This window comes from Protopterus annectens, chromosome 8.part0 (assembly GCF_019279795.1).
Source record: "Protopterus annectens isolate FY-2018-M chromosome 8.part0, PAN1.0, whole genome shotgun sequence".
In the NCBI taxonomy this organism is placed as follows: domain Eukaryota; kingdom Metazoa; phylum Chordata; order Ceratodontiformes; family Protopteridae; genus Protopterus; species Protopterus annectens.
The window spans coordinates 851,928,563-851,950,040 of NC_056741.1; the positions used below are offsets into that span (position 1 = coordinate 851,928,563).

General features: G+C 39.3%; 1 protein-coding gene across 1 annotated transcript in view; it reads left to right on the forward strand.

The window, feature by feature from the left end:
• LOC122809108 (D(2) dopamine receptor A-like) overlaps positions 1–21,478 on the forward strand; it is a 1,564,287-nt gene that overhangs the window by 734,415 nt on the left and 808,394 nt on the right. Inside the window, exon 2 of the mRNA XM_044080350.1 lies at positions 14,289–14,598. Within this exon, the coding sequence (XP_043936285.1) occupies positions 14,320–14,598 (279 nt within the window). The 5' untranslated portion in view covers positions 14,289–14,319. The remainder of the gene's footprint in view (positions 1–14,288; positions 14,599–21,478) is intronic.

Here is a 21,478-nt window from a genome sequence, read left to right on the forward strand (position 1 = left end):
AAACCTGCCCTGGTGGTTATTACTGTATTTCAGAAACAGGAACTACCAGAAAAAGAATAATGATGACTTTAGAACTGTTTCTGTAACAAACTTTTTAATATGCTACTTTGACAAAAAAAAGTTTCTTCATCTAAAAATTAGTCTTCAGAATGAAAGAAACAAGTTGTAAAGAGATTATATGAAAGAGAATTACATACAGTCTAATTATTATAGTGCAGCATTACCTGAAAACTGAAAACATTGTTCAGGATATTCACAATGCCCCTTTCGCATGTACCTCACAAAGCACATTCAGCACCTGGAGAGACCACAGAGATTCCTCCCCCGGATAATCCAGGGCCTCAAACATCTACCCTACACAGATAGGCTAAAAGCCCTGTCCCTCTACTCAGTCTCCTAGAGACTCCTCAGAGGTGACGTTTGTCTGGCACACAAAGCAATCTCAGACCCTGCCCTGACGGGACTGCTGCATATCTGTAGGTCAAGCTCCACTCGAGTAACCCCCAAGCTACTTAGATTTCAGAAGCAGAATGCTGCAGGCAGGCAGCAGGAACAGTTTTTCATTCCTGTAGTGTTAGCATTTTCTATGCAGTTATATGAACATGAGATTAACATATTTAAGTAAGGATAGTCTGGGGCAAAGCTCCTCACATGGGTTGAAGGGGACAGTAGCCCGTCTTCTGCAAAAACAATTTTCATTTACTGTGAACATCGATGTTTATGATATATCAATGTTAATTTCACCACCTTGTGCTTTCTAATATGTGAGTTTGTGATGTTCTGTCAGGGATCTGATGCGTGTCTTATTTAACCACACTTCTAGACCTTTAAACTGAGAGACCTGAAAGATCTTTGACACTGCAGAATCAGAGGGTGTTATACTAGCTGCATTATTAAGTTTTGGATTACTGGCAAACTACATGTTGTGGGTTATAGGGTGCTACTTTGGAGATCAATACACTTAAACAGGTCCGCAGGATCATTAAAACAAGTTTACAATACAGACGTAAAACAGTGGTCATTTTGTGATTGGTGAAAGAATAAGATCACCACTGGGAAGAGCAGATTTGATTCACAATGTCCATAACAGATCATTAACAGAGACAGTAATTAGCTGAGATTGCAGGCAGGAGTCTTTGGGACCCCAGAATGAAGCAGACTAGTTACAAAAACAGTGATGCCAAGTAGAACAGGTTTTAATGCACTAATATAGCTGCTGAAGTAATCCAGTTGACCTGGAATAAAGCTAATTCTAACCAGTTTGTTGAGCAGAAGGGTTTGGTCAAAACAGTAAAAGCTGTTTCCAAAACAATAAATACACTATTACTGAGGAGGTATTTGCCTTTGTTAGTGAGAACAACATCAGTAACTGTTCAAAGAGTGGTGAGCGTACTGTGACCACCTTTAAAATTATTCTGACAGGAAGACCGAATTTTATTTTGGTTGTTAAATATAGGAAATGTTGACAATTTTTTCAAATAGCTTGGGAAAAAAAGAGGAACATTTTAGATAGGTCTACAGCCTTTAAATGAGTCTTCCTGGGAGTTTTCAAACAGCCCGTTCTTTCTAACAAAGTACCATATCATTTGCTGGTGGAAAATGAACAAAGGGCTTCCACTGTGAGTGGATGGAGTTCAGTCTGCCAGTTCAGAATGCCTGAACTGTCTGCACGGTCTAAAAAAAAACTGCTGAAAAACACCTTTTAATGTGTTTTCACTTGCACACCACCCCAACTTATATATACCAACTCAAAAATGAAGAAATTATCCCCAAAAGGGCATTAGTGCTCACAAAACTCACCAGCAGTGATTTCCTGTGGAGGAGCTTTGATCCTGAATGGGTTGAACATCTATCAAATGAAGCTGGAGAGTTCAGTCTTCATCCACCCATACGTTACAGGAACACAAGAATGAGCAATGTAGCGTGTTACAGACATAGGGAACTAAAACTGACACTTGTGTACAAGTGCCAACACTATTAACTACATCTGTATTCATATATATACGGATTCGCTTTATAATCTTGAAATACTGAAATATCGAATTTCAGTATCTTGAGACTATAAAGCCAAAAAACCAAAACACCAACACCCCAAAACTGCGAAAGTCAAAACAATAAATGTAAACACACCATACACCACACAACACATACACCGGACTCCCCACATTACGTCAAACAAACAAAACATACACAAACACAACAATACTAATAAATAAACCTACCCTACATCTAAGCAGGGGGGCAAGCCCCCCTGCACCCCCCATGTGGGGGTAACCCCTGCTACTTATATATACTAACTCCGAAGTCACACCAAACAGAAAAAGACAGTAAACTCCCCACTACACACTCTAGAGTCCCATCGCACACACACACATCACAAATGTACAAACACCACCACTTTCAACAATTACACACTCTTACCTACCTACCCTAACCCACACCTACAACTTCCGAACACACTCACATACACTCAAATCCCAACCAAATATCCCTTACAAATATTCATTTACTTGAATCTCCAACCATATCAACATACCAAACCGTAAATCAAGCACAAGTTACATCCAATGCCACATAGCCCACCACCATAACCGCAAATTCGACATTTCTGGATTCATGGTTATGGGGTATCGCTATTTCAGAAGTTTGGGTTTATAGTCTTGAAATACTGAAATTTGATATTTCAGTATTTTGAGATTATAAAGTGAATATATATATATATATATATATATATATATATATATATATATATCACTGAGATCCTTGAGTCACAATTCAGGAAAGTCATCAGTTCTGTAACTTGATGAACTTAAACCACTAAACACAGCTAATCATCTCCAAGAAGGAAGCAATAAATGGACCCACCCATTCACTGAAGGACTCATAGTTGCCTCCTGGAAGTGTGATTAGGAGGTATGATGAGTTTTCAATGTTTATTTTTTTCTTTTCACTGAGTTGCAGTTCAAGGGTCTGCAACTTTAAAAAATTATATGGACCCATGCATGGCAACATAGCTGTATAGATATACACATACACATAAACACACAGACAAATACACACACATACATGCACACACACGCACACACACACACACACACACACACACACACACACACACACACACACACACACACACACACACACACACACACACACACATTTTTGGGGGGTGGCAACATCACACTTATGATGCTTTTGATGCCAGCATTCCTATTTTCCTCATCTATTAGCTTAGCAACTTCTATGAACTCATTATAAAGGTCTAGCTCTGTGTATGGTGAGGTCCTCAGGACACCCATAATTTTCTCTAGGGTATGTTTTTTCCAGCAAAATCCTCTGTTGTTGTGCATAGAATGATGCCACAGCAGATATAGGGTGCCATTGCATTTGTTCCCTCTTAATACACCTAAACAAGACGAGGTTTACATTTGTGGCACCCTGCAAAGCTGCACCTAAACCCTTCCCAAGAGAAAAGAGAGTGGTCATAGCAGGGACTACACCCAAACCCTCCCAAGAGAAAAGAGAGTGGCCATTGCAGGGACTGCACCCAAACTCCCTCAACAGAAAAGAGAGTGGGGTTGGCAGAGACTGCACCCAAACCCTCCTCAAGAAGAAAGATAATGGTCATGGCAAGGACTGCACTGAAACCCATTCCCAAGAGAAAAGAGAGTGGTCATGGCAGGGACTGCACCCAAATCCCCTCAACAGAATAAAGTGGGTATGGCAGAGACTGCATTCAAACCCTCCTCAAGAGAAAAGAGAGTGTGCCACTTTCTGATTTACCTTTGTTTTTCCTAACATGCCCTATTATTGTTCTGGTTTTATTCCTGATCGCAGATCAGTGGTGGTGTGATTGGACACCTTTTTTCTGTGCTACAAGTTGGCACTCTTATTAAAGAAGTTGAATTTAGCACATAATGGTGATTGCTCAATCACTGGGTCACTAGACCAGAAAGCACTTAATCAAAAAAATGCCACATATCACACTCCGTTTTATTTATTTACTTATTTAGTTATTTATTTTTGTTTGTCTATTAGTCAACTGTGGTAATGAACTGAACCCTGAAAGACCCATTTCAATTGCTTATTTAACTGTGGTTATAAACTGATCCCCAAGGGCCCCATTTCAGCCACAGTTAATGGGGTTACATCAGAAATACAGCTAGCAATTAAAATTTGAACAGTATGAAAGTCACATAAAGCAAGTCATTTCAATAGTGATACAATGGTTTGAACAACTTTTGGTATCACTCTGATTTCCTGCTTTTTTATTTGCAGTTTTTTACTTTGTTTTGGACATTTAACTGAGGCATTGTCCTGCCTTTCAGAAATATCAGGCGGTGAGTGTTTTAAAAATGAATCTTATGCAAATGTTAATGTGTAATACTGTAATCAATAATTGATAAAGTAGCTTTGAACCAGCCTATAGATGGGCCTAGGGTATTTCAGATCACGTAGCAGGAAGCCTTTTGATCCAGAAGTAATAACTTCTGTGTCAGAGGAGCTCATAACGCTTCAGTGTCTGCATAAAAAAGAAGTATAATAGCAATAATAAATAAATAACTTATGTTAATTATGTTCATAGCCAGTGCTAATTATAGACCTCAGATGCTGTAAATGATTTATGCTTTTCAAGTGGAATTACATATATCAAGAATAAAAATGCAAACAGATTCATAGTTTTCATTTACAGCTACAACTGGTCTGCATCTTTTGTGAATCAGTACCAGTGTTCTGAACATTGCGAAATAATGTTTGTATATAGAAGCACCTTATTTATCTGTCACATGATGAAAACTTCAACATATGCAGTAAGCAAACAGCAATATAAAATTCATCAATAAATATATGTCTGGGTTTTTTGTTTTGGCATCCAAAAAAATTCATAAATATTAGCACAAGCCTTCTTTCCATGATATTGTTCCTGCAAGTGAATACAAGGTGATCCAAAAAAGGACTACTAGCTTTGCTTCTAGATGCCAAGTTAAATAAGTTGATGAAGGAACTTCCTTCTTATATTAAACACTGTTAGAAATTATACATATACAAATGTCAGGTTTAGATATTGAAGGTGAGAACATATGGGGTAAGATTCACAAAGATAGCCTCTGTCCACCCTAATTGGTTAACATGGGTGGGCAATTAGTGCAATCGAGAGAATATCTGATTCAGAGGTGTGGTAAATCTGTACAGAGAATCATTTCATGTGCATCACCATGTCTCTGAACTGAACTGACAGTGCTAGTGTTCTCTCAACCAGCCCACTCATTGCTGTAGTACAGGCATCCTCCAGTGCACATGCGCACACACACACACACACACACACACACACACACACACACACACACACACACACACACACACACACACACACACACACACACACACACACACACACACACACAAATTCAGCTGCATTCTTGCCCATATAGACACATGTGCATGCACACATGCGCGCGCACACACACACACACACACACACACACACACACACACACACACACACACACACACACACACACACACACACACACACACACGTCTCCATTGTACTTACCTGAGTTGTGATAAAAGCTGTGACCAATTTCTAAAGACACAGTAAATGTTTTCCTCCCTGGAAAACAATAACTTGACTGGAATTTTCTGAATCACTTTTCCAAGCTAATCCAGAAATGCTGCCATTTCCAAGAGTAGAGTACATGACTAATTAGCATTAGCATTAACTGTCCCCCCTCCTCCGATTGCCACATTTGCAAAACCATGTAGCAGAGTGGTCTCTGAACTGGGTAGACTTATTGCAAAACTTATAGTATTACTGCAAGACTTTTTGAATTCCAGTGATTATTTGCCACCACAGATATTGACTCCCTGAACACAAGCACTCTCCATGAGCTAGGGCTGCATGGGCGAGTTCTTATTTAGCTCAAGGTAGTGCTTGTTCTGCCAATGACATTCATGTTATATGCATACTTTTTAAATTGTTTTATCAAATAACTACTTTGTCTTTAATAATAAGTACTGCAAATTAGTTGTAGCAATGGGGACTGCTATGGTTCTGGCTTTTGCTAATCTGGTCAAGGGGCATTGGGAAACACATTTTTGCATCTAAATGAAATATTTAGTCTTGTGAAATTTTATAAAAATGCATAGATTATTTATTTGTTGTGAGGTCTGCATCTGAAAAACAATTTCACACCTGTTTCTTTCTTGAATAATAGTATTCAAGTCTGGAATGTACAGTGTCAGGTTTGTCCATATGTTCTTCAGATACTACACTGAATTATACTAATGCTACAAAACATTTTTCATCAAGCATTTACAGAAGGGGCACTTGGGTTAATGATCATCTGTATTTTTACTGTGGCCATCCAACTTGTATGAAAACAAATACTGTCAAGACCCTAGCCATTAGAACTTCAAGATCAGCTATTAACAAACATGATTTTAATCATGATATAGAGATTTAAACATAAATGTTCTTAGGCAGAAGTTATATAAATAATTTGTTAAGACACTAATAAGTGATAAAATAAATGATGGCATTAAACAAAGAACATTTAAGTATTTCCTCTTTTAAAATAAAATTTCAATAACTGGCTATGAAATAAAATGGACATCATTCCAGGTTTTAGACACACTTTTCATAGGTTCATAGGTTCATACTAGGCTATCTGCCCTAGGGCATTTATAAGCCTAACCAGAGTGTGTTTGGCTTTCACCACCCATTTTAAATTAATTTTGCTATGCCCTTTTTCGAGGTTAGTATACTGTGCCTCTGTCTAACAGTGACACAGAAGTGATACCCGGGGTAAACCTACGATCTCCCATCCACTCATCAAGATTCCTCTTGAAGAGAGTCAATGAGGGACTCTGCCTAACCTGGACTGGGATTTTATTCCAGAGTGAAGGGAGCCTCTGGGTTATGAATCTGTCCCACCAGCATGTCCTATTTATTTCAGTGCTGAGGTTCAAGTCTCTCGAGCGCATAGCTAGATGGGATTTGGATTTTCTGAGGTGCAGCATGTCCATTAATTCCGGTTGGACATGGCTTTATACATCAGGCACAGATCGCCTCTGAGCAGGCAGTATGCCACTGAGTAGAGCTGGAGTTTCTTTAACCGGGCAGCATATGACATCAGTTTGAGCCCTTTGATCCTCTTGGTGAGGTACTTTTGGGGTCTTTCCAGTTGCTGCAGGTGTCTGGTAAGGTACATCCCAAAAGGGGCATTGTACTCAATTATGGGCCTGATGAGGGATGAGTAAAGAGGCACGATGACCTCCCCTGATCTAGATGTGAATCCCTTCATGATTAGGTGGGCTATATAAAATGTTTTTCTAACCACTTTGGCCACGTGGTTTTCAAATGAGAGATTGCTATCAACTTGGGTCCCCAGGTCCCTAATTACTTCTTCCATACTTAATGGATTACCACCTATGTGGTAATTTGTGGGCACTTTGTTTTGGCCAAAGGGGATGACTATACACTTTTTGGCATTTAGCTTGAGGCCATGGCTCTGGCACCAGTTGTCTGTTTCTATGAGGCCCTTTTGTAGGATGCTTGTGTCGGCTGGAGAGTTGATTATGGCACCTAGTTTGCAGTCATCTGCGAACTTGGTCAGCCACAGTCCTTCCGTGTTGGCCTGTACCACCAAGAAATATATACCGAACAAGAGAGGTCCCAGGACTAAGCCTTGTAGGATGCCACTTGTAACTGGTTTGGAATCTGACATGGCTCCAGCAATTCTAACCATTTGGGTTCTGTCCTTGAGCCAGTTTGCAACCCATCTGGTGACATAGGGGTTTATATTTAAGCTGGTGAGCTTATCTATAATTCCCGAGTGGGGTATTGTATCGAAGGCTTTTGTGAGGTCCAGGTAGGCTGTGTGGACCACCTTCCCCTCTTCAATGGCCTTGGTGACTGTTTCAAAGAAATCAACCAGGTTTAAGAGGCAGGATCTGCCCTTAACAAAGCCGAACTGGGTAGGATCCAGTGTCTGTAGGTCCCCAATATCTTTATTTATGAGGTCCATGATGATCCTTTCCATAGCTTTGCAGACCAAGCTAGTCAGGCTTATGTGGCAATAGTTTCCAGGATCCGTTGAGGCACCACCTTTGTGGGGAAGGACCACTGTTGCTGTACGCCACTCTTTGGGTACATATCCTGTAGTAAGGCTGAGATTGAACAGTAGTTTTATGTTTGGGTTTAGTTCTTCTTGGAGTTCATGTAGGATGCAGCCCAGGACACCGTCTGGTCCCATTGATGCTGTGTTTTTTGCTTTGGAGAGGGTGGTTCTTACCTGAGCATCTGAGATATCAGGGGGGAAGCACTCTGCTGGGATATATATTTGCCCTTTTGGTGTGGGGGGGGAGTTTGCGCTGAACCTGTCAGCTGGGATGTTGGCAATGTCTGTGGGTTCAGTGTATTTTATGTCATTTTGGACTAATTCTGCGCATTTCTGGGAATTCCCACCCAGGTTCCTAACATAACTAAAGAAAACCTTGTGATTATCCTTAGTGTCCTGTGCAATTTTTCTCTCGAAGCTGGCCTTAGATGATTTTATGTGTGCCCGTAGTTTTTTGTTAATACTGATCAGAGATGTCTTCCCTTTTTGGGATTTTGATCTATCAGGTAGTAGCTTCCTCCTTCTATTGTATAGTTTGTTTATGGCTGGGGTCCACCAGACAGGACGTCTGCCTTTGGAGGATTGGGTCTTGGTTTTATTTGGGATCGCATGATCCATGCATTCCTGAAGGTGTTCATAGAATGTGTTTATAAAGGATTCTGCGGTCTGGGCCGTATTTTCCACAGGCCCGGGGGCTTTGAAGGATTCCACCTCAGTTTTGAGGAGTGTGAAATTTGCTTTAAAGAAGTTTTTCACTGTGGTTTTCTGGGCAGGGGGTGAGGTCGGGATGTGAATATCCAGTGAGATTAGTTTATGGTCTGATCTTACCAGTGAGGGATACACTTCTGGTCTGGAGCATAGAGCCTCCATGTTGGTGATGATCAGGTCCAGTGCATTTTCCCCTCTTGTGGGAGTGGTAACAAGTTGTTCCATAGCATTTGAGTTTAGAAATTCTAGGAATCTTTGGGCTAGGGTGTTGGAGCTAGAGTAATGCTCCCAGTCTATGTTTGGGTAGTTGAAGTCACCCAATATAATGGTGTTTGGAGAGGCCTTCATATTTTCCAGTGTTCTCAGGAAGGCCAAGTGGAGTTCCTGGGTTTGGGAGGGTGGTCTGTAGCAGGCTATAAACTTGAAGGCAGTTTTACCCACTGTTAGTTGCACATGGATAGTCTCTGATGCTTCATGCTGTGCCACCAACCTGGAGGTGTGGGTATCTTTGACGAATATTGATACTCCCCCTCCTTTTGTGGTTTGGTCCAAGTTTTGGAGCCGAAAAGCATGGTGTGAGGTATAACCTGGTAGTGCTGGGGTGCTCTCAGGAGCCTTGAACCAGGTTTCTGTTACTGCACAGATATCGATGTTCTCCATGCTAAGGAGAGTTTTGAGTGCATGCATCTTGAAGTTTAGACTTCTGGCGTTGAGTAGCATTACTCTTAGTTTCTTATCCCTTGTAATACCTATGGAGGTGGGTTTGTCTTTTGAGCCTTGCCTAAAAAGGCACTATGGGGTGGCAAGAGCCTTTGCCAATATCCAAAAGCCCAGGGGTGACAGGTGCAAGCCGTCCCTAGCGAAGCATCGTGGCTTGTCGAGCATGTCATCCCAGGATGACAGGCATTGGATCCCCTTTGAAAGACACCAATACTTAAGCCAATTGTTGAAATTGATCATCTTGTCTTCATATTGTGGCATCATTCTTGGTGAGGGTAAGATGCTACTCAAGGTCAGGGTCATACTGGCCTGGGCTACATGCTCAGAGAGCTCCTCTATGTCTCTTTTCATGTAGTCAAGGGAGGTACGTCTCAGGTCATTCACACCAGCATGGACAATGACTGAGTCATATTTGTACTTGCCTTGGAGTGACCTGAGTGCTTGTGTTATGTGACAGATCCTAGCGCCCGACAGGCAGCTCACCGTGACCTTCTCCTTGTTCAGCCTGGTGAGCGGGACGTCAGTGTGCCTGACGATAGAGTCACCTATTACAAGTGTATCAGGTGTGTTGTTTAGCCTTAAGGGCTGTGACTGTTCGGCACACTGGCTTTGTGAGCTATGTGTTGCATATGTTTTGTTTTGGGGTAGCGGTTGCTTGGGTGTCTGCTTTGGAGGTCTCTGCTGCTTAGGCAGATTTTTATTTAGAACCTCCGAGTATGTTTTTGTGTGTTTATGTGTTTGGTTTGCTATCGTGGCAGGTCTATGTGAGACTGGAATTGTAGTGAGTGTGGTTTCCTTCTCCTCCTGACTGGTTATGCCAGTAATGAGTTGAGAGAGCTTAGCCTCCAGTTTGGCTATATGGTTGCATCTCTCACATGTGTTGGAATTTGTTGGGAGGAGGAGAGGGTTGTCTGTGTACATGAGGCAGTTGTAACATTGCCTCAAGATTCCCAGATTCACCAGCTGGACCGGAGAGGAGATTGACAACCGACCTTTGGACATGCTAGAATAGTATTGGGAATTCCTTTATAATTGAAAAAAGGGCCAATGGGGAACAAGGTACACAAGGGGAGTTTGTGAGGGTGTAGTGCTTTTAATTTTTTAGTGCTGACTTATATAATTGCTTTAGTGAGCAAGTGCCAGGCTTTAGAGTAGGAATAGGGTGTTTATTATGAGAACTAGATCAGTTCTAAGGGAAATAGTGAAGAGCAGACTTTGTGGAGCAGAGAATGGTTTAAACCCAATTAAGCAGAGCTGCCCGATGCTGCGCTATGTGCAAAATCACGCAAAGCCATGCCAAAGTGGGTTTTATACAGGGGGACTTGAAAGAGCTAGAAATTGGCCCAAAACGGCCAATAGACTACCAGATTCTTGTGCTGGAAACACTCCTCCAGGGATAGATAGGCTGCTCTAAGCTCCCCACTGCCACTGGTGAACAAAGAAGCCTCCCTTTATCCAAGAAAGGAAATGGGCAACACAGGAACTTTCCAAAAGTCCAGAATACAGCAAAGCCTGCATTTGGACTAGTCTAGGTCAGGAAAGACGGGAAACAAGGATAATTTTTTTTCTTTTTTTGCAACAAACAGCAGAAAATGCAATAAATATGTAACACAGGCTAGTACACTTGAGTGTGTAGCCTCAACAGGTAAATGCAACAAACAGGACAAAATTTAAAAGTGCAGGAGCAAAAACAACTTTAAACAGTTTAAAACAGTTCAAGAAGCAGAAATACTTGCAGTTTAGCTAGATTGGACAGTCGCCCAGGCAGTAGCAGGAAAAAAACACTTTTATCAGGTTAACAGTCATGCTTTTAGCCTCTCTGCTGCTAGCACCACTCTGCAGGACCACGAGGAGCTTGGCTGAGTAGTAACAAGCGCAAAAACCACGCCAAAGTGGGTTTTATACAGGGGGATTTGAAAGAGCTAGAAACTGGCCCAAAACGGCCAATAGACTACCAGATTCTTGTGCTGGGAACACTCCTCCAGGGATAGATAGGCTGCTCTAAGCTCTCCACTGCCACTGGTGAACAAAGAAGCCTCCCTTTATCCAAGAAAGGAAATGGGCAACACAGGAACTTTCCAAAAGTCCAGAATACAGCAAAGCCTGTATTTGGACTACTCTAGGTCAGGAAAGATGGGAAACAAGGATATTTTTTTTTTCTTTTTTGCAACAAACAGCAGAAAATGCAATAAATATGTAACACAGGCTAGTACACTTGAGTGTGTAGCCTCAACAGGTAAATGCAACAAACAGGACAAACTTTAAAAGTGCAGGTGCAAAAACAACTTTAAACAGTTTAAAACAGTTCAAGAAGCAGAAATACTTGCAGTTTAGCTAGATCGGACAGTCGCCCAGGTAGTAGCAGGAAAAAAACACTTTTATCAGGTTAGCAGTTGCTCTTTTAGCCTCTCTGCTGCTAGCACCACTCTGCAGGACCACGAGGAGCTTGGCTGAGTAGTAACAAGCGCAAAATCCGCGCCAAAGTGGGTTTTATACAGGGAGACTTGAAAGAGCTAGAAATTGGCCCAAAACAGCCAATAGACTACCAGATTATTGTGCTGGGAACACTCCTCCAGGGATAGATAGGCTGCTCTAAGCTCTCCACTGCCACTGGTGAACAAAGAAGCCTCCCTTTATTCAAGAAAGGAAATGGGCAACACAGGAACTTTCCAAAAGTCCAGAATACAGCAAAGCCTGTATTTGGACTACTCTAGGTCAGGAAAGATGGGAAACAAGGATAATTTTTTTGTTTTTTTTTCTTTTGTTTTGATGAGTTCAAATGATGTAAACAGTGCAAACAAGATTGTTCTAGAAAACTGGAAGATTGTTCTGGGCAACAAGGAGATAGCTGTTAGTTTAGACCCTAATCTATTATCTATAAATAAAAAAGGTTTATGTTTGAAAAACATGCTTGAGACAGGAGACTGTATGGCTGAAAGCAGTGTGACTAATAAACCAAAATGCACTTTCAGCTGCAAACGGTGTACTTCCCGTAGTTTCTTGTATATGAAGCTATCGGTCTTTTCTGAACAGCAGAATAGGAGTTACACAGCAAATAGTTATTTTTCTTGTAACTCTACAGATTTGTATATGTTGCTACATATCTCGAAAAAAACAAATGAGTGGCAAAACTGATGTATAGTCGAACACTAATACCAAAAAATGCACTAACAGGGCAAATGGAAAACACACTCTTTATTACCAGGTTAAGCGCTTTCATCAATAAAAGATTCACTTAATCAAAACAATAGGTACAAGCAGCCACATATCTCACAAGCAAACATTTACATGTCAGAGAGAAAACAAACTTTCAAGTCATATTTACGAGCACATGTATGTTATCAAAAATAAAAATACAATTAAAATAATGCTTTATTTAAGCACAGTGTGAAGTGCCCTTATTTTAAGATATGTTTTTTTTGTATACTAGAACAGGCACAGAGAGACATCAGAGGGGATGATTTTGAAAGTCTTTTGCAGTGCAGGGAATTATATTGGCAACTGTTTCTCTTTGCTGCAAGCCTTCTGGTCTCAGTGAACATATTTGCATAAATCTCCCTGTCTCACAGAACTATGCTCGAAAATGTTTATAATAAGACACTATTTGTTTTAAAACACCTTTTAAATATTATATTATGTATTCTTATATAATTACTTTTTTACATATGAGTTCAATTGTTTCATGTTTTGTTGCTTTTTTAACAGTTATATTTCTTTTGATATTTTTCCTTTAAGAAAGCATTTCTATTAGACACATGAAAGGTTGCACTGAGAATTTTATATGCGTTGGAAATCTCAGTTTAGTTCATCCTGAAGATGTTCTGTTAAATTCAGGATGAAAGCTGTAATTGTTTTTAATAAACAGTTTTCAGTTTCATATTTTTTGCAGTTTTTTTTTTATTATTTCAAATGTATGTTTGTATAGCAACAATAAGATATTTAATTTAAACGTAATATGAGAACATTCCAAATGGAGTCGTTAGTTCATGGCATAAGGCACCAAACTTCTGCACAAGCTCTATAATTTATCTGGAGTTAGAATTACTAATAATAGCAACATTTGAGGCCATCTGATTCTTACATATTAAGCTATGGGGAGAACAGGAAAAGGAGGTATACATACTTTGATAAGTTTCTGTTATCCCTTCTGACTTAAGCACTCATACCATGGGCAGACCCATGCGAAAATGTTGCTACTTCTGACTATGTAGATGTTTAAACTTTATGATGCATATTTTAATAAAGTGTTAACTGAAAAATCAAGCTCATTTCAGGAATGCTGGAAAATCAAGCAGCATAACGTGGGACCCAATTTTCCCTCATTGGTGTCTACATGATACAATGCATGAAGGAACACCATAACTTACCAACAGAAGATGCAGCCAATGTAGCATTTTCTTAATGAGAAGAAAAAACAGTATGTGGACTTCTGGATGTCCAGGTTTTATATGGGGTTGAGAAAAATGATTATCTCAGACGTACCACTAGCTTATCACATAGCACATTCTGCTATAAATACAACCTAATGAAATCAGGCTGTGATGTAGAGTTGTATCCTCACTGTCTTAGTCAGCATAGCATGTTATGGGATGAAACCAAATCATATTTCCAAAATTATAATGCCTGTGCTTGAGTGTGGATCTTGACAGTGAATGTAAAATTTTGCAGTTTTGTTGCTAGTGCTAATCAAGATTAACTATGGTAAATAATTTAATTTATTTTTCATTTCTTTTTCAGGTAGCTGGCAGGAGAAGCAGCCATTTTCAAAATGGTCACCAGTACATTTGGAAGCTTGAATGAAAGCCACAGCCGAAATATATCATGGTGGGGGAATGGGACAGACCTGGAGCGCAGGCATCCATACAATTTCTATGCTATGCTGCTGACTTTACTTATTTTTGTTATTGTCTTTGGGAATGTGCTGGTGTGCATGGCAGTCTCACGGGAGAAGGCTCTCCAGACAACTACCAACTACCTCATTGTTAGCCTTGCTGTAGCAGACCTGCTTGTTGCCACACTGGTGATGCCCTGGGTTGTTTACTTAGAGGTAGGTAAAAACATATGACAGGATTGATTAGAAATGCGCACACACACACACACACACACACACACACACACACACACACACACACACACACACACACACACACACACACACACACACACACACACACACACACACACACACACACACACACACACACACACACACATAAACACACAGGGAAAGCCATCTGCTTAGTGAATGCTTTTGACTCATGGAAATATGAAAGGAAAATATTAGCCCTTATGTGATACTTGAACTCAAGACACCTATCATTCTATGTCAGTTTCACCATGTTTGGATTAATAATGGCCTTTAGGAAGGTAGGCGATGAGTTTTCCCTTAAACTGCTTTTTCCTTTTACATTGGACACCCTTAGCAATTTGTAAGCTACAGAATTAATTCAGTATAATGATTTAGAAGATTATTTTTCAAAGATTACCATGTATTTTAACATTTTACATGGTATTAGTAGTAATGTGCCATGGCATGTACGGTTATACCACTAGTCCTATGCTATTACCTGCATAATGACTCAAGGTATAGAAACTGAAGTGGGCAGGCCAGTGGAGAGTAAAATGGATGTAATGTAGATGAAGAGATTATAGTTTGTAACTTAGCTGGCAGCTTCCAACAGTAGCTTAACTGAAGGAGGCAAAATGGAGATAAAGAACCATGCAGAGATGATGGCCTATTTCTACAGAAATAGTGCACATTTATTGTACTCTGTGAATAGAAGCAGATCACTGGCAAGACAGAATGACACTTTTTGCCATAGAGACAATGTTGTTTTGGTCAGACTTCACCAGTAAAGGGGCACTGTTAGATATATCTATAAGTATTTGAAAGGCAAAATTCAGAGTACAAGACAGCTGTTTATCAAAAAGTAAAGGGAATGGACAGAAAAAGAGGGTTAGTAATGATAGCGTAAAAAAATGTATGTGGAAAAGGTATGCTGTAGCAGTTCAGTTTCATGACACGAAAGAGTGAAAAGGCTCCATGACATTCTGGTAGCCTTGGTAGTACATTACATCAGAGATACTAAAGTGGACTGGTATCATAATTTTGCAGGGACTCTTAACTTTCATTAAATACTAATTCCAAATATGTGTGTGTGTGTGTGTGTGTGTGTATATATATATATATATATATATATATATATATATATATATATATATATATATATATATATATATATTGGTCTTGGTCTTATGATTGAAAGTACTTTTCATTGAAACATACATGATCAAACTCACTTTAGTGAAAGTGCATTTTGTTTTAAATGCACTTTCACTGAAAGGTGACTAAGCAAACAATTGTTTGCATGTAGATTTATTTGTACATCAACTGTACTGTTGATTGTACAACTAAGCAAACTGTTGCTTAGATCGCAGGACAGCGAGGATAAGGGAATATTCCCTTTTCCCTACTGTAGTGCGATCTCAGAGTGAGAATATTAAAGTAGAGGGGTGTGGGGGGTGCTAAACATGAGCAGTGTTTTTTTTTTTATTTTTTTAGCGTGTTTTTTTTTTTGCAAAAGTGCATTTTTGATAAAATGCACTTTCGCGAAAGTGAGTTCAATGGATCAACATAGATCCATATATATATATATATATATATATATATATATATATATAATTGAAATGTGTGTTTGTGTATAAACATACACAGTGAAATCTGTCACATGAACACATCTTGGCATAGCTGAGCACATGTTCCTGTATGTGGTGTGTGCTGCATGCCAAGCTCTCCAGTAGGCATCAGCATTATAGCAAATACAACTTAAAAAAACAAAAAAAAATAAAATAATAAAATACCACCAAGACCACTGATCCAAGAAGCATGTGAATTTAATGAAACACTTCCAATGGTAAAAACACTACAAAACACTGTTTGCTTAAATACAGCATATTTCACAAAACAATCAATTAAGCATACAATTCAAATCACATACTTCCAATTACATTCTTTGTTGAGTCCCTGAGGCTCCAAAGTACCATACTTTAAAATCAATAGTTTCTTTTTTTAAGAGTTTGTTTTTTAAAGACACACATTCACCTATGCCAACTTGCAATTTTTCCAAGACACAACCCTTAAGGGAATCAGGGTTAGAGTTGTGTGCTGTCAAAAATGACTCCCAAGGGGACTCTCTAATTTTTTATTTTTTATGTCCCAAATATGTTCCTGCAACCGGACCCTAAAACTCCTATAAGTTTCCCCTACGTAAAACTTCTTACATCCACATCTCAGCACATATACTAACCCCTCCGTGTTACAACTATATTCTTGCCTAGCTGTAAACTTGATGCCATTAATGTAAGGAAAAGAGCTTACTACATATTGACAGATGGAACAACCATCACATGGAACAGTGCCTTTATTTATGCTCAAACTCTGACTAACATTAACATCTGGTAAGTAAATTGGTTATGTACCAGAATATTAGACACATTCCTAGCTCTTTTATATGCAATACTTACAAAATCAGGTAGTATAGAGTTCAAAATGTTATCCCTTAGGAGCATAGGCCACAAGCTATGTGCATTTCTAACTATTTCCTCAGTTATAACATTACAAGTTGTCACTAAGAAAACTTTCTTCTGTTCTCCATTATTCACAGTTGTACTGGTGGATTTATTTCCACCAATACAAACATTATATTTTCTATTAGCACGGGCATAATGAGAATCTCCCTGAGGGTTAACAGAATACCTCATGTCCATCATTTTTTGTTTAGCTTCCCTGACCAGCAGCTGAGCATCATGGCCTCTTTTAATAAACATTTCTTCTGCTTCAGTTATCTCTAAGTCAAAGCTCATATCAAGGCTGCATAGCTTATGAATTCGTAAAAATTCATTATAAGGCAGCACCCTGACCAAAGGTTTGGGGTGACAACTGTTCCCAATTAAAAATACATTTCTATGTTCAAATTTCCTATGGAGACTAGTTGTAAATCCATCTAAGCTTATATCTAAAAAAGTCACTTGTGGACTAAGCTGTATACCATCAAAGCTTAAGTCCATAGTATTAAATTGTAGGTCATTAACAAACCCAAGGTCCTCTGTCTGGCTTCCTTGACATAAAAAATAAGATCATCAATAAATCTAAAATATAAAATAACTTTTGATCTAAAAAAATCATGTCTATAAACAAAGTCATCTTCAAGTTTAACCAAGACCAAATTGGCATACATGGGGGTGAAAGCTGCCCCCATGGCAGTGCCCTGTAATTGCTGAAAAATGTCTCCATTAAACATAAAAAAACATTTTTTAAACAAAACATAACTAAATCTATCAAAAAATGAGACATGGGAGAGTCTCCCCCCAAAAATGGAACAAGGCCTGAATCCCTATTTCATGCTTAATGTTAGTATACAGATTTTTGACATCCAAACAGAGCCAAAACATGTCCATATTCCAAAATGTACCCTCTATTTTGTTCAAGAAGTCGTGGCTGTCCCTGATATAAGAGGCTGTACTCATAACATATTTCTTAAGATGTTCATGTAACATCACACTTATATTCTTCAAAAAATACCTCTGTGCAGACACTATAGGTTGGCTACTAATGTTAGTTAAACCTTTGTGTGTTTTGGGTAGGCAGTATAAAACTGGCATGGAGCAGTTTCCACTCCAAACTTATTTTCCACATCCTTAATAAAATACCCCAAACTTAGGCCTTTGTCTAACAAAAGCTGGTACTCCTTAATAGCTTCAAAGTATTGTTGTTTTGGTCAGACTTTACCAGTAAAGTACCAGTTCAGTTTCATGACACGAAAGAGTGAAAGGGCTCCATGACATTCTGGTAGCCTTGACAATACATTACATCAGAGATACTAAAGTGGTCTGGAATCATAATTATGTAGGGACTCTTAACTTTCATTAAATACTAACTCCGAATATGTGTGTGTGTGGGGGGAGTTGTATGTGCATGCACACTTGAATATATATATATATATATATATATATATATATATATATATATATATATATATATATATATATATATATATATATATATATATATCTGGGTCCTGGTCTTATGATCGAAAGTACGTTTCATTGAAATGTACATGATCAAACTCACTTCCGTGAAAGTACATTTTGTCAAAAATGCGCTTTCACTGAAAGGTGACTAAGCAAACAATTGTTTGCATGTAGATTTAGTTGTACATCAACTGTACTGTTGATTGTACAACTAAGCAAACTGTTGCTTAGATCGCAGTACAGCAGGGATAAGGGAATATTCCTTTTTCCCCTACTATAGTGCGATCTCAGAGTGAGAACATTAAAGTAGGGTGTGTGTGGGGGGCACAGCCGGGGTGCAGGGGGGCTTGCCCCCTCCATAAATGTGAGTAATGTTTTTTTTTTTTTTAGTTTTTTGGCGTTTTTTTTTTTTTGCAAAAGTGCATTTTCGTTAAAATGCACTTTCACGCAAGTGAGTTTGATGGATCAACATAGATCCATATATATATATATATATATATATATATATATATATATATATATATATATATATATAAATGTGTGTTTGTGTATAAACATACACAGTGAATTCTGTTACATGAGCACATCTTGGCATAGCTGAGCACATGTTCCTGTCTGTGGTGTGTGCTGCATGCCAAGCTCTCCAACAGGCATCAGCATTACAGCACACTGGACTACCTCCCTTTGCCAAGAATACATCTGCTAACTGTTGTTTGTATTGTTCATAATGTGACCCCAATCTTCAAAACAACTAACCCTGGCTTATGGCTAATGAAATCTGCTGATAACTACAAGCTGGGTGAAAATGTTAAATCATCCCTTGATATTGTGGCCTTACAACAAGAACTAAACCTAATACTAATGGTGTACTAAAAAGGGTAAAACTAACTACAAAAAAGTGTAACACTTCTGTCCTTAACATATAACATTGCCAACACCTCACTCCAAACTGATACGACAATCAGAGATCTTGGCACTTTGACTATTCCCTCTATTTCGACCATCATGTTGCATCAGTAGTAAGAAAAAATCCTTTTCCTGTGATGACTGTCAGCTGCCACAAGCTCCTCTACTTATTCAATGGGTCCACAGGCCCCACCTTAGTCTACCCCAGGCTCAACCCAACCCAAGTCTGATGCAGGTGAGGAGAACAAGTATGCAGGTGCAGCATCAACCTGCTGCCAAGGAAGGTGTCTAACCCCTTACTATCCTGCAGCAGCCTTGAAAGCTTTGCAATTGCTCTCTACAGGAGGTGCACGCTCACTTCCAAGTATGAGTACACAACCTGCTGACCAAGTGGTATACCACTTGTAGTATGGAGTTTGTCAGGCTCTTAATGCTCTTACTGCAATGAGCCTAGGCAGCCTGCCACCCCCAGGATGAATGAGCCACCCACAACCACTTTACTCCCATTAACTCTGCTACCTGGTTCCACCAACTACTGTGTCACTAGTCAAACACAGGTCACCTGGGACACAATAAGGGCTTTATCCCTCTGTTCCATGAGGCTAGCAAAAAATACATCTAATTAGCACAAATAATAACTAAAGTTATCCAAGTGAAAAGATGGTATTATCTCTTTATCTATCTGTCTATCTATCTAGCCACCCATCCACAACTCCTTTTCCCATTTTTTGCACATGGGGTTCAGGGTGTCACTTAAACAGTGAAAATCATCTAGAACCAAAGTGTTCAAATTATCTCTGTATATTCAGTTTTAATTAGACCAATGACTGAGTACAATGCCCTCTTTGATATATACTTGCTCAGATACATACTCAGCTAGAAATGCCTTAGAGGTTTAAGACTAAAAAGCTTACTGGCCTAAAGACCCCAGGATACCAAGACAGTCTTATAACAATGTCTATGTACTATGTCTCCTGCAGTCTTGCACATAGTTATCTATAGCATGCATTTCAGTGCCTTAAGGACCCAACCCTTTCGCACCTTTTGCATCTTTATAAGCCCAACAGCTCTGCAAATACCATCTCTTAAGACTTAAACATCTACCAACATATAAACAAAACACAATGGAGGGACAGATTTATTATTTGTCTTTTACTTTATTGCTGGAATAAACTCATCTTACATGTGAAGCCCTAACATCTTTCAAAACCAACCCTGGTGATTGGATAGGCACCAGCAAATTTATCCTGATCCTGACCTGTTCCGCTCTGTTTAAAGCAGAAGGTGTACTATGTGGGTGAGTGTCAGCAAGGCATAAATGGTCTCCTGGCTTCATTACCTTGCAATTCCTATGATCGTATGAGCAAGCCAGTGTTGGCTGCTCACTCCCATTCTCCTTCCACTAATCTCTTCCAGCACCCAGAGCCCTGCTCAAATCCTGGATGTCTGTGTCACAGACACGGGTCTTTTAGCTCTGTATCCCTCAGAAAGACAGACTGAGCTGTTGCTGTACAGGTGAGATGCTGAACTGAGATGTGTCTTTCCTGATACAGTAGTAATTAAAGTACAACTTCATTAGCATATCTTTTTAATTTCTATGGTTCCATGACAACAAAACTGAAACTTTCTATTTTCAACACAAGCATACACCTGTCAAGTACAGTTTGTATTGTTCACACTGTGACCCCAACCCCTTACTCATACACACAGATACAATCACTCACATACACACACACACACACACACACACACACACACACACACACACACACACACACACACACACATATATATATATATATATATATATATATATATATACACACACACACAGATACACACACACACAGATACACACACACACACACACACACACACACACACACACACACACACACACACACATATATATATATATATATATATATATATATATATATATACACACACACACACACACACACACACACACACACACACACACACACACA